The 13,926-nt window shown below is 35.3% G+C and overlaps 1 protein-coding gene across 3 annotated transcripts in view; it reads right to left on the bottom strand.

The window, feature by feature from the left end:
* LOC135206737 (protein amalgam-like) overlaps positions 1–13,926 on the bottom strand; it is a 47,028-nt gene that overhangs the window by 8,660 nt on the left and 24,442 nt on the right. For 2 of the 3 annotated variants that reach the window (XM_064238209.1, XM_064238210.1), the window contains exon 8: positions 12,777–12,902. The exons of the other annotated variant lie outside the window; for it this stretch is intronic. In XM_064238209.1, the coding sequence (XP_064094279.1) occupies positions 12,777–12,902 (126 nt within the window). The remainder of the gene's footprint in view (positions 1–12,776; positions 12,903–13,926) is intronic. 3 annotated transcript variants of the gene reach the window in all.

Here is a 13,926-nt window from a genome sequence, read left to right as displayed (position 1 = left end):
GGGAATTTTTTAGTTGATAATAATTTCGTCCTTATCGTGGGTTCGAACCACCGCCCAGCGGACAGAGAAGAAATCAGGACGCCAGTAACGTTATTGATTCGGCTAACAAGTGAGTTTACTGTATAGCGCATAATGCTGTATGACCCGCGGCCCATGAAACTTTCAGCAATGCCCAAGTGGTGCCCTGTCCTATATCGTTACCAGACTCACGGTCATGGCTAACTTTAACCTTAAATAAAATCGAGATTTATGAGAAAATGGTGTCTGATGATTGGAGGGTAGATGACCAACACACAAATTTGCAGCCCTTAGCCTCAGTGGTTTTTAAGATCTGAGGGCGGAGAGAAAAGTGTGGATGGACAGACAAAGCCATCGCAATGTTTTCATTAAAAAAAAAAAAAAAAAAAAAAAAAAAAAAAAAAAAAAAAAACAACAACAACAACAACAACAACAACAACAACAACAACAACAACATAAAAAGTCTGTATTTGTGGTTTTGACTAAATAAACAGATCCACTTTACAAGAGGAGACGTTAATAACTAAGCAGTTTTATATGTGGAACTGCAAAAGACACAGAGGAGACTGACATACAAGAGAGAGAGAGAGAGAGAGAGAGAGAGAGAGAGAGAGAGAGAGAGAGAGAGAGAGAGTAAAAAAAAGATAAACACGTAGTTCTTGCACAGCAAAATATGGAGACCGACCTAAGCCGTAGGCGAGACCCAGCAGCAAAAGATAAAGCGAGAATTCCATAAAAAGGAATCTACTCCACGACATCTCGGGGAAATTGTGGAGGTTATCCTTCACTCGAGAGACTTTTTCCCTCCGCATTCATGATTAAAACCGGTACTGAATTAAGAAAGGCAAAGTAATCTGTCCCATGAGTGGAGCTTATGCTCGTTAATTCTGTCCCCTTATTAATGGATGCTGATTTCATTTCCAGTATAATATTATCATTGTAATGGTTTTAGTAACTTTGTTCATTTCAAGTGGGCAGAGTTCACCCTATCAGTCAACGTTCACAAGTATAAGCCAAAGGTGTAGACCTTGTATAAGCCTATGATAATTTTGTCGATTTTACGCATGACATTTAGTATAATTTAGTATGCTTTCAAATATCAATTAATAATTTCTAAAGATAACTATGTATGATGAGTTCCATGCCGACTATAGTTCATATCTATGCCTTAATAACTATTATAAAAACAATTTTGGCATTTACATTTCTGTATGGACTTCCTATGTGTTATCTAATTTGATGGTTCTGTAGAAAAAAAAAGTTAAGTATATCTTAGTTTAAAGAGATCACTGAGCTGATTAACAGTTCTCCTATAAGGCTGGCCCGAAGGATTAGATATTTTTACGTGGCTGGGAACCAATTGGTTACCTAGCAACGGGACGTACTACAGCTTATTGTGGGATCCGAATCACATTATTTCCAGAAATGAATTTCTAATCACCGGAAATAAATTCCTCTGATTCCACGTTGGCAGAGCAGGGAACCGAGCCCGGACTTCAATATCGGTAGGCGAGCACATAACTCACTAGCCCAAGGAGGAGCTAATGGTTATGTAGAGGCGTGTATCTTTCATTGCCACCTTGATAACGCGAGAGAATTATTGTTCATTATTCTTGATGCCCTGAGGAAAATATATACCGCAAAAAAATAATAAAAGATTATGCTATCAACTGAACAGAAGTGAGTCAATAATCTTGACAGGAATGCCGAAAGGTTCACCTGAATAACGATTCAAAGAATGTGCACATACATAATGTGAAAGTAATTGTTATTTCCCTCCCATGAATGACGATAGACAGCTAATTAACCCTTTTGATCACAATAATAATTAAAAAAAAACTTGGAAAAATAAAAAATAAAAAACTTGAAATTATCTATAAAATTAATCTTAAAAAATGGAATCCCATTCTAATCCGATTAACCCGAAAAACTGGCGGTTGAGACGAAACGGATGTTTAACCAAAAGCGATGTAAATGCAAATACTTGGGAGCAGTTCAACCGAGGACTTTGTTAGCGTCTTTCGGCTACATCGTTCTCTTCCGAAGATATGAAAGTTGGTAGAAAGTTCGTAGAGGCTCTTTATAATACGCGGCATAATTACCAATTAAATCGAAGCGACCAGGACGTGAGCCGCTCTCATAATCGGAGAAGTAGATGGGTCCTTACAAACGTTACAACCTCCTACTCTTAATTGCACTTTGCTACTGTGAAGCTTTTGTTCTCTCTCTCTCTCTCTCTCTCTCTCTCTCTCTCTCTTTGTGTTTGTGTGAGTGTGTATGTGCGACTAACTATTAAACATTACATGCATGTTTATATATAAATCTTTTATGACAATATACAAAAGTTGAAGATCTCTCTCTCTCTCTCTCTCTCTCTCTCTCTCCTTTCTCCTCTCTCTCTGCTCTCTGTCCCTCTGTGTGTGGTGTGACAAATATTAAATTAGTAACATGCATGTTTGTTATATAAAATCTTTATGACAATTATACGAAATGTTGGAGAAATTCGCTCTCTCTTCTCTCTCTCCTCTCTCTCTCTCTCCTCGTCTCTCTCTCCTCTCCGTCTCTCATCTCTCTCTCTCTCTCTGTGAAAAATAATGACACATATCACGCATATTCATTATGCAAATTTTAACAGATCTTAATGAAAATTTGCACAAGTTGGATATCTCTCTCTCGCTTTCTCTCTCTCTCTCTCTCTCTCTCTCTCACACACACACACACAAATATTGAAAGTTGAAAGATTATATGCATGTTCATATGCAAATCTTACTGAAATTTGCACAAGTTGAAGATCTCTCTCTCTCTCTCTCTCTCTCTCTCTCTCTCTCTCTCTCTCTCTCTCTCTCTCTCTCTCTCTGGTACAAAGTGTGCACCATTGTATTTACTGACAATATGCACATGTTGAAGACTTTTTTTTCTCTATCTCTGTCTCTCATGTTAATTTTTAAATTAATCTTCTTTAGATTAAGCAGAATATAGGAAAAATAAAATGACGTTATAACATTTGCGTATTTGGATGCAATCCCCTGAAGTAATCGCCTTTAAAGCTGCAGCGACTACGATGTAATGCTTCGAATTTTAAGAATGATTTTAGTCGTAGCGTAGCGTCTCCAACTTTCCAACAGTTCCCTAGATTTTTATTGTTGCGTTTTATCTGCATCTGTTTTTATTTCAGGGAGGATATTAAACAACATCAACTATTGCATCTTGGGAGGGAGGTGCATTTTTTGAATCCGAATTCGTCCCTTGAACTTTCATGTCGATGTGAAGAATTTGTTTTTATGCTTTTCGTTTAACAAGAAATTCGCATACGTGTGAGATGACTTTTTCGTTTTCGTCGTCCTTTCCACAACAACATTTAAAAAATATGTTCAAAAGTAGCTAAACACAGTAGAGAGAGAGAGAGAGAGAGAGAGAGAGAGAGAGAGAGAGTAATCCTCTGTAATCCTTTGAAGTAATGTTTACTCAAGTGTCAAATGAATTACGCGTACTAAGATATTATATTTCATGTGAAGCAAGATATTCGATGAACAAACATCAAAAGTAATCTTACGTGAGCCATGCACAAAGTACGATCATTCAGTTATTCTTCCCACTCTTTTAATCTTCTGATATTTAGCGAGCCATCTTTCAAATATAAGAAAAATTAGCAGCTGAGAAAAGAAATCGCTTCATTAACGGAAAATTTGTTGTCTGCAAATAAATCGTATTGAAGTAAATAAAGTGATTCACCTTTTTTGAAGAACAAAGTCTGCATAATATCTATTTATATATTTTTCCACAATTTTTTGTGCAAAAGAATTTTCCCGAATTTTTATCAAAATATTCCATGAGATTTGCTAAAGCTGTAGAAATTGACACAAAAGATGCACCAAAATTGTTATTATTGGTTTTTTTCTTTCCTTAACCAGAGCCCATTCCCTATCCCGTCTCTCTCTCTCTCTCTCTCTCTCTCTCTCTCTCTCTCTCTCTCTCTCTCTCTCTGTCTCTCTCTCTCTCTCTCTCTCTCTCTCTCTCTCTCTCTCTCTCTCTCTCTCTCTCTCTCCGTTTGTCTGTATCTCTGCCTCCCTGCAGATACAACTTCTCTAAATTAGACAGTAAATGAGAAAACTAAATGACGGTATACCAACAGAGTAGTAAAATGAAATCACCTCCGGTAATTGCCTTTGAAGATGCAATGACTGCAATGCAATTCCTTGAAAGTTGGGAAGAATAATTTTAGCCTCAAGAGTAGCGTCCCTAACTTTCTATTATTTTTTTTTATATTCTTGTTGTTGTTGTGTTTAATCTTCATATTTCTTCATTAAGCGAGAAGATTAAACGCGATTATACGCAGAGTCTTGGAAGGGTATGCCTTTTCCGCTGCATGCTTTTACTTGTTTCCTTGTTTAGCCTAACTTTCCCGCTCACATGCAAGTTTTACGTTTTTCTTTTTCTATTCGTCAGCATAAACATTTGTATAATTTCCTGAAGGATATTCCGTTTTCCTTACATTTTGTTTGTAGGAACTAAAGCATTTCTGTATTTAGACAAACCAAGAGAGAGAGAGAGAGAGAGAGAGAGAGAGAGAGAGAGAGAGAGAGAGAGAGAGAGAGAGAGAGAGAGAGCTAAAATGGCATGAAGAATTATATTTGAAATCTTTAGAAGAACTATTTGCGAAAAAACTGAAAAGGTTAAACAGGAACAAGTATACGTATATTCAAGAGCTGAATTTATGTTCGAAGTTTCCAAACGAAAATGAATGCATTTGATAATTTCATGAAAAATGTTGAGTACGCCTTGCGACTTGCAGGAAAATAAATAAATAGAAATATCCTATAACCTCCTTGACGAAGGAAATGCCCTAATTTTGCTAAATTTGCATTCGTCCTTTTAAAATAACAATTTCCACCAAGGATGTCTGCAATTTGCTTTTTTAACTAAATGAACATAAGCTGATAAAGAAATAAAGCCAATATTTCTTAGCTATCAAGAAGAAGCTATCAAAGGAGAAATACCAGTTACGAATATTATCAGGAACAAATGGAATTGTCTGGGAACTAAATAAAGACCTCCCTTGGGCGAATATACGAAAACCTTTTATAACAATGATATTATAGACTGAAAGCTGAGAGTAAATGACTTACCTGCCCAAATCCATTTCACTGACATCAGTGCGACTGATAGTTCAGGATCTGACTAAGTAAGCCATCTGCAGATGTTGAAAGTGTTGGCAAGTAGGACAAAGGCTTTTGCAAGACACAGTCGCTTTCAGGTAACATTATACGAGTAAAGTTACTTTATCCTTACACTCGTCCCTCAAAGTAGTGTCTATAATATGTTAACGACACATAGGAAAAATGGAGCTGAATCCCCAAGAATATTCACAAGAAAAACCAGAGTCCATTTACTGGCAAAATGAGGAAGTACAAAATCGGACACCTTTGAACTCTACAGATTTACAACGCCAGATTTCAGTAACCTGTAGCAACGCGTCATTTTTATAATAAAATTCTGCTATAGAAACGCTGTTTAAATCCACGGAAATATGAACACAGGACGATTACTGACAAAAGTAACGTGCAACAAAGGAGATTTATGAGAAAAATTGAGAAAACGCGATATAAAATCAATTTACACAATGCAGCCACCATTTACAACAGAACATGCTTGAAAGAGGTCATTCTTCCTTCAAATAAATAATAATAAAGGGTAATAAATGTTTTAAAGTAAAAATGACAGAAAAAGGTCCATCCTTCGCGTTTCTGTAACCTAAACCTGTAACATAACATCACGTATTCCCTGGAAGTGTAAATAATTATTCAGCTGGAGGAAGGCGATAAGTTTACCGAAGGAAATCAAGATTGTGAGGTGAATCGAATTCTATTTGTGGTCTTTATTGCCCTCACACATAAACAACAATCGTTTCGGTATCATTGATTTTATTGACACACAAACACAAACAGGCAAACACACAAATATATGTGGAAATACCAAATTCTCATTGCAGATTACTGCTTGATTTTCCTCTCCCTCTCTCTCTTTTTATTATTATTATTATTAGTATATATATATATATATATATATATATATATATATATATATATATATATATATATATATATATATAGTAGCTGATTACAACCCATAAAATCTCTTTCTTTCTCTCTCTCTGTTTCATTCCTGTTAAGATAGTTGCTTCTTACAACGTCCTCCCTCCCCTTCCAATAGGGGCTAAACTTGAACTTAAAGGGCTTTAGGAGTGTTAACCATTCCCACCCCCTTCTCACTCCCACTTCCTATCAGGGGTGAACTTGAAGGGCATCGCGAGTATCACTATTCATTTTAGCGACCTCGAAAACTATGGATGAGGCACTAATATCTGTCGTTTTCAATTATTTGTACATGTCACCCCCCTCCCACCCGCTCCCTACTGAGGCTGAACTTGTATGTACAGGGCATCAGGAGGGTCACTATTCTTCTCAGCTATCACAAAAACTACAAATTAGACACTAAAATATCTTGTCTTTAATTATTCTAACATGTCACCCCCTTCTGACCCCCCTTCCCTATTGGGGCTAAACAAGGACTTAAAGGGCATTGTGACTGTCACTACTCTTCTGAGCGACCTCGAAAACTAAGGATTAGACACTAATATCTGTCGTCTTGGTTATTTTTACATATCACCCCCTTCTCACCTCCCTCCCTATTGTGGCTGAACTTGGACTTAACGGCCACTGGGGTGTCAATATTCTTCTCAGCGACCTCGAAAACTAGGGATTAGACACCAATATCTGTCGTTTTGGTTATTTCTATATATCGCCCCTTTTCACCTCCCTCCCTATTGGGGCTGAACTTGGACTTGACGGGCATTGGGGTGTCAATATTCTTCTCAGCGACCTTGAAAACTATGGATTAGACACTAATATCTGTAATTTTCTGTAAATTTTACATTCCCCCTTTCATTTCCCACAGAGCCCCCTTTGGTGGTAGTAATTTGTTTTAACCATACAGTGTCCATTCCTAGATGGTAAGTGGTATATATACCAAAATTGGTCGAAATTGCTCGATGCATTTCAAAGTGTACGTGGAACAAACATACATCCATGTAATATATATATATATATATATATATATATATATATATATATACTATATATATATATACACAAGGAGAGAGAAATATAGAGTTAAGACGACTTCTATGAAATCAGCAAGACACAATGAGAAGTCTACACTCCCTCTTGTAGAGTTCGCAATCGCCTCTTCTCTCCCTAACTAATCACTCGAAACCTTTTGAGGTTACGAATCGCTTCCTGAATTAGAATATATGCAATTACAGGACGAAGGGAGCTTTCCTCCATTCAATAAGGACGCGCCTCATCTTCATTCTCATCACATAATGAGAAATTTTATTTTTTTCATATTTAAATTATTTCGGGAGGAAAGACCCTTCTTTCTGACTGGGTGGATCAGAGTGTAAATAGATTTTGCTTCCATCATATAACAATCCTCCAAAAAAAGCATATATATAATATATATAATATATATATATATATATATATATATATATATATATATATATATATAAATATATATATATATAAACACACATACAACTTATATGATTATGCTTACAGGTTTGAAAAAAAAGGTGAGCAATTGAACCTGGGAATTAAAACTCTTTGTCACACAGTTTAAACACACTAAATCCCAACACCAGACTGAAAAATTAATGAAAAATCAACGGCAAAGGCCGAGAGTCCGGATAGAGGATTAACACCATTCTAAAGTGTATAGTTTTTATAAAAAGGTTCCAACACGAAAACAATATTTTCCTTAAGAAGCAACTACAGTCAAAATCAGCTTTACCTGTCAGTTTTTCATTATTTTCTTGGTTTTGCTTATAAATGTCTCTGTCAATATAATGATAGTTTGCTATTTCTTTGCATCTCCTTTTCCCGCTAAAATCCAGTCGCAATTCACCTGATTAAATCTGCTTATCTATATTTTCTAAAAAAAAAAATTATTTATTTCATAAAATTTTGCAACGAAACGGAGACCCTTAATGGATTTGCGTTTTCAACAATGGTTGAAATTTGTCTATCTACAAGTTTGTCAGCTGTAACCTTCCATAACAGTATGTCGACATGCCTTCGTAATGTTGTATTTTAAGACATTAAATAAAATATCGAACTATACTTTCAATCTAATCTTGATTCTTTATCATTCATCGAAATATAGGATGTTGATGCATTTTCGAGAGAGAGAGAGAGAGAGAGAGAGAGAGAGAGAGAGAGAGAGAGAGAGAGAGAGAGAGAGAGAGAGAGAGAGGTTTTAGTCCTCCTGATACAATAACATAATGATGTTTGGAATAGCTCAAATAAGTGTCCCATTTTCTTTCTTTCTTTCTTTCTTTCTTGAGAGAGAGAGAGAGAGAGAGAGAGAGAGAGAGAGAGAGAGAGAGAGAGAGAGAGAGAGAGAGAGAGAGAGAATGTTTGAAATCCTGTAACGATAACACAGCGTTGTATGAAATAGCACAGATGAATGTCCCATAGTGTACCTTAATGCAAGAGAGTTTTGTCATTAAAATGGAATGTAATTATATAAAATAAAAAGTTAGTGATTTTAGTAGAAAATTCTGACGAGAAATGGACTATGGATACCTTCACAGAACTATCAACATAGACTCTCTCTCCTTCAAATATAATACTGAGCTGATGAAAACGATGCTAATGTATAGATATACAATTTTAAGTTCGCTCTATGGAAATGACAGAATGTTTTCCCAGCGAACTTCTGCTATTTTATTTTAAACTCCACTGAGTTTGATTCTGAGCCAAACAATTCCACCTCCCACTAAGTTAAGGTCACTAGAAAGCGATGCCTTGTTTGAAATAAGATACATTAGCTGCGGACAAGCCAGTTGGTTTTCAGGATAGGGAGGAGGAAGTGGATTAAGGTATGGTAAGGGACGCTGACATTTAGGCTGCTTCATACACCATTATGTTAGTGTCTCAGGATGACTAAAACATTACTCTCTCTCTCTCTCTCCCCGAAAATGCATCAAGGTACAGTAAAGTACATTCATTTGTGCTATTTTATAGAGTTGTGTTATCGTTAAAAGATGACCAAAACATTCCATCAATTTATCTCTCTCTCTCACACGAAAGAAAATGGGACACCTATTTGAGCTAATCCAAACACCTTCATGTTATTGTCTCACGAGGGCTAAAACATTTCTCTCTCTCTCTCTCTCTCTCTCTCTCTGTGTGTGAAAATGCATTAAGGTACAATATAGGACATTCATTTGTGCAATATCATACAGAGTTGTGTTATCGTTACGGGATGACTAAAACATATCATCAATTTCTCTCTCTCTTAGTACAGTATGGGATATTCTTTTGTGCTATTCCATACAATGTTGTATTATCATTAAAGGATGAATTCTGTGTGTGTGTGTACAGTATGGAACACTCATTTATACAATTCCATACAACGTTGTATTATCTTTAAAGGGTGAATTCAATATCTCTCTCTCTCTCTCTCTCTCTCTCTCCTCTCTCTCTCTCTCTCTCTGTACAGTATGGAATATTCATTTGTGCTATTCCATACAAAATTGTATTATCGTTAAAGGAAGAATTCTCTCTCTCTCTCTCTCTCTCTCTCTCTCTCTCTCTCTCTCTCTCTCAGTATCCGCCATGACAGAAATGTTTTATTAGTGAGAAGGAAAAGTCCCGGGACGGAAACGCTTCATCATTAGAAAGGAAAAGTCAAAGGCCAGAAATGTTTCGTTATCGGTCGAGAAAAATCGGACGATTTTTTTATATATATATTTTCTTTTTCCTCCTCGCTAACTCCATCATTCAGAATCCCTCCATCCGCAAAACAGAGGCAAAATCTCCAACCCCGAGAGTTTTTTTTTTTTTTTTTTGTTTTTTTTTTTTTTTTTTTTTTTAATGGTAGCTGTATTTTTTAAGCAGCCTGAAAATTTTGTCGTGCGTGAATGATTCCATTCTGTTGGAATTGTCATGAGCTATATATCTGCTCCCGTTAGCCTAACTTTTGTGTGTGTGTGTTTTTTTTATATTTCACGGTTATCGATATTCCACGGCTATTAAATTTCATGGTAGTGTATACTTAGCATATTTTTGCTACGAAGATAAATAGTATCAAGGATTCTACGGAAATGATCTGCGAGGGTTCTCAGATACGTTCCAGTATTAATAATATTTTAGTATCAACAGTAGCACTAGTCGACCCTAACACTTCCTCAGTTTAGTTACTCGTTTTAATAAACCTAAATATTCAGGATGGGAATCCTCTTTGCAATTGCACAAAAGAAAATATTAGACCAGTATTATACAGCGGTATATCGAAAGGCAACGTTAACCAAGCCTTGTTCAGTACATATAACATCTCCCATAATTCACGAAATTATTTTTACAAAGCATATCCCGTTTTTTTAATGCAATCGGAGCTTCCCTGTGATAGTATTATAAATATATATATATATATATATATATATATATAAATATGTGTTTGATTGATTGGTTAGTTCTTACTGGTGTCGCAATTATATGTTACTAATTTGGAGACTGTTAGATATCAGTCTCCTTTTTTCACATATTGATTGATGTAAAAATGTACCACGGCGCCACAACAACCTTTTTTGAACTTTTATTTTGGCTTCGGATATACCCTTATATATATATTCGACTTAAAGCTTTAGGATTTTGTTAATAATTATGACATGTCAATTTAAATTTGAAATGCGAACGATGCTATTCTTGAGGTTATTGCTAAATATTTCAAGTGATACACTGAGCCGCAGGTATCTTTCATACAAAGCTGAATCTTTTTTCTATCTTCTCTAGATGCGACTTTTATACAAGTCTTCGTATTTTAAAACGTTTCTCTTGAATCTCGTGTAAGGTTGCAATCAAAATGTAACCGGCATTCGTTTTTTTTCCCTTCGTCTATATTTTTTTCTTTTCAAGTTTTATTTTACTATTTTATCTAATTTTTTTATTTTACTTTTTTATCTAATCTCCTATTTTTATCAAGTCTCCTTCGTTCTATCATAAAAAATGGTGATTATAGAATCAATTTAAAAATTTCTCATCACAGCCAGAACATAATGTAACTCTTGATTTAAGCAATTCTTTAGGATGTCAAGGCTTTTGATTATCCTGGTGAATGCTACCTGCAAACTGATATGAATCATTTCTTCAAGTTCTCCCTAACGACTTATTATCTCCACTTAATCTAGTAAACTAGTTAGCAAATTTTACAAATCTGCAACAATACAAAAATTTACATACATAAATACATACATATATATATTCTTTAAAAAATCACAGTATATTCTAAACTACAAATTACTTGTATCCAATGTAATTAGTAATATTAGCAATTACAGAGATGACATTTCCGCACTTCTCCAAGTTAGTTTCACTACCTGTATCATCCATCAGCTGTGACAATGATAATAATAATAAAAATAATAATAATATTAATTCATCAAGGCATTAGATTAAAATCATGCATAGAATGAAGTCGGGAGCTCCCATGAGTTTGATTCCTGTTACTGCATTCTTTTGATATAACTTAACAAAATGGAGTTATGTTGAATTTTCGCAGGTCCAATACCGAACTAAGAATCAATTCTTCCAGGAACCAACCTCAAAAAACTCCTAAATTTCCTTCAAACGACAGACAAGTTAGTAAAGGTAGTTAGAAGAGATGCTTCGAAAATGCATGATACCATCGGCCTGAATAAATTATGTTAGTCATTTCTACATCACCAAAAGAAGGGCAGAGCCATAATATTATTGTTAAAAGCAATCGGTTACACAAGAGCTGCAGGATGCCTTGGGGATATATTTCAGACTCCTGGGCAGGATTCAGCGAAATCACATGGATGTTTAGAATTTCAAAATTTTATATATAATTTGAATGGAGGATGACAAAACCGCGAACAGTTTCTTTGATTAATGGGGCCAGGAAAATTCTAATCAATCAGACGAATGTTGGAAAATGTAACATCCTATTCAGTTTGAAGGGAGTATGAAAATAGCTGATAAAATAGTCGTCGATTAAAGGGACAAGAAATTTCTACGAAACCAAATTAATTTCCAAAAGTGTAAACTAATCCGTTTGAAGGGAGCATGGCAATAAACAAGGAAACGATTGCTGATGAAAAGGACGATATATATATAGCAACAACCACTAAAAATGAGATCATTATCTTGACTGGTTTTCTAAACTCCTATTCCGTTTGAAGGGAGTATGGCAATAAATAAGGAAACAATTGCTGATGGAAAGGACAGGAAACATATCGCAACAGCCACCGAAACTGTAATCATTATCTTGACTGCTTTTCCTCGAACACTGTTCCCGGGAGCTGATATCCCCTAGACACCCTACGCGAGAAGAATCTCCGTCTTGACCACAGAGAGGGAAAAAAAAGGTCTGAAGCGAAAGATCAACACATCAGGAAGCGCCAGAGCCCAGGGAAGGGTGAAGCCGTCAAAAGCTGCTTTTGATGACTGTATCTAGCGATGCAGTGGGGAATCCGGAGACTCGGTTGAGGGTGTTTGTATATATATATAAATATGTATATATATATATACTCTTGCTCGGCGGCACAATAAAAAGCTACAAGGAAAACAAAAAAAGAGACACAACTGAAGAGGGAGGGTTGTGGGTTAGTCGTTTCCAACGTCTCTTTTGTTTTTGTTTTGTTTCTGTTTTTTTTTCTAGAGGCAAAGACAAACCTTCCGTGAGTGGAGCGATGTTCTCTGGTTCCGGAGCCAGGGTCGTAGAAGTATCAGTAGTAGTAGTAGTGGTAGTAGGAGGAGGAGTAGTGGTAGTAGAAGTAGTAGTAGTAGTGCTAGGTTCTTCTATACGGCAGAAAATAAGGATATATATATTTGGAGTAACTGTATTCGTGTCATTTTTTTTCAAACCGCTAAAGTTATGTTCTATGGGATTAAATGGAAATTCTCTTTATGTTGCCAGTATTCTAAATTAAGATAAATTAATCATTTAGTTTAGGAAGAAAGGTTCATCCAGACTATATAAGGAAAACCCTTATTTTATCTGTTCTATTTTTAATACATTTGTTATTTATTTAGATTGTGAATTAAGAATGCTTACACTTTCTTTTATTTATGTTTTCTTTATGTATTTAACTCTATGTCATTATATTAATACTGGCATATGCTTTTAACTCTGAAGCCGATGGCTAATTATGAAACAACTCTTCGTTCATATTTTAGCACAGGCTCATCAGCGTCTCTGCAGACATTTATTTTCAATGTTTTTAATATCTTTATATGTTGAAGAATATGATTCATGTTCAGCATAAAGTTTAAATAGTTTAAAATAGATGTTCCCACTGACGAAAGCAAAACATCGACAAGTGTCACAAGAGGGCAGTAATTCATTTAGGAATGAAAATCTGTTTTAAACGTTCTCTTATTAACATCGTCAGTGGTTGTACATACAAAGCATTATTAGTTTAAAAAAGAAATTTAAAACAAGCGAAGACTCAGTAGGAAAATTCACCTCGGATCAATTCTAAGACTTGGGACAAAGTAAAAAAAAGGAAGTCAATGAAAAAAATATTGAAAACAAAATCAAGAATATCAATCAAATATACATATGATACATAAACAGTGACGTACTACGGTACACAGTGGTGACAAAATTTCAGGGAAAAGATAAATATCATTGCATACCAATTGATAAAAATGACTATTCTAGGAGGCTAGCTTACCCACAATAGAATACACAATACAGGCTGTAGCAAAATATCCTAAAATCAAAATAAATAGTTTTTTGAAAAGTTTCCTTTTTTATATATAATCGCAAAATTACAAACTTTGAAAATGAATTAATAATAACGACAAAGTGAAAGGGGCA

This window comes from Macrobrachium nipponense, chromosome 31, assembly GCF_015104395.2.
Source record: "Macrobrachium nipponense isolate FS-2020 chromosome 31, ASM1510439v2, whole genome shotgun sequence".
Taxonomy (NCBI): Eukaryota; Metazoa; Arthropoda; class Malacostraca; order Decapoda; family Palaemonidae; genus Macrobrachium; species Macrobrachium nipponense.
Note: the sequence above shows the minus strand (reverse complement) of the source record. Positions and strands in the feature narration are given on the sequence as shown.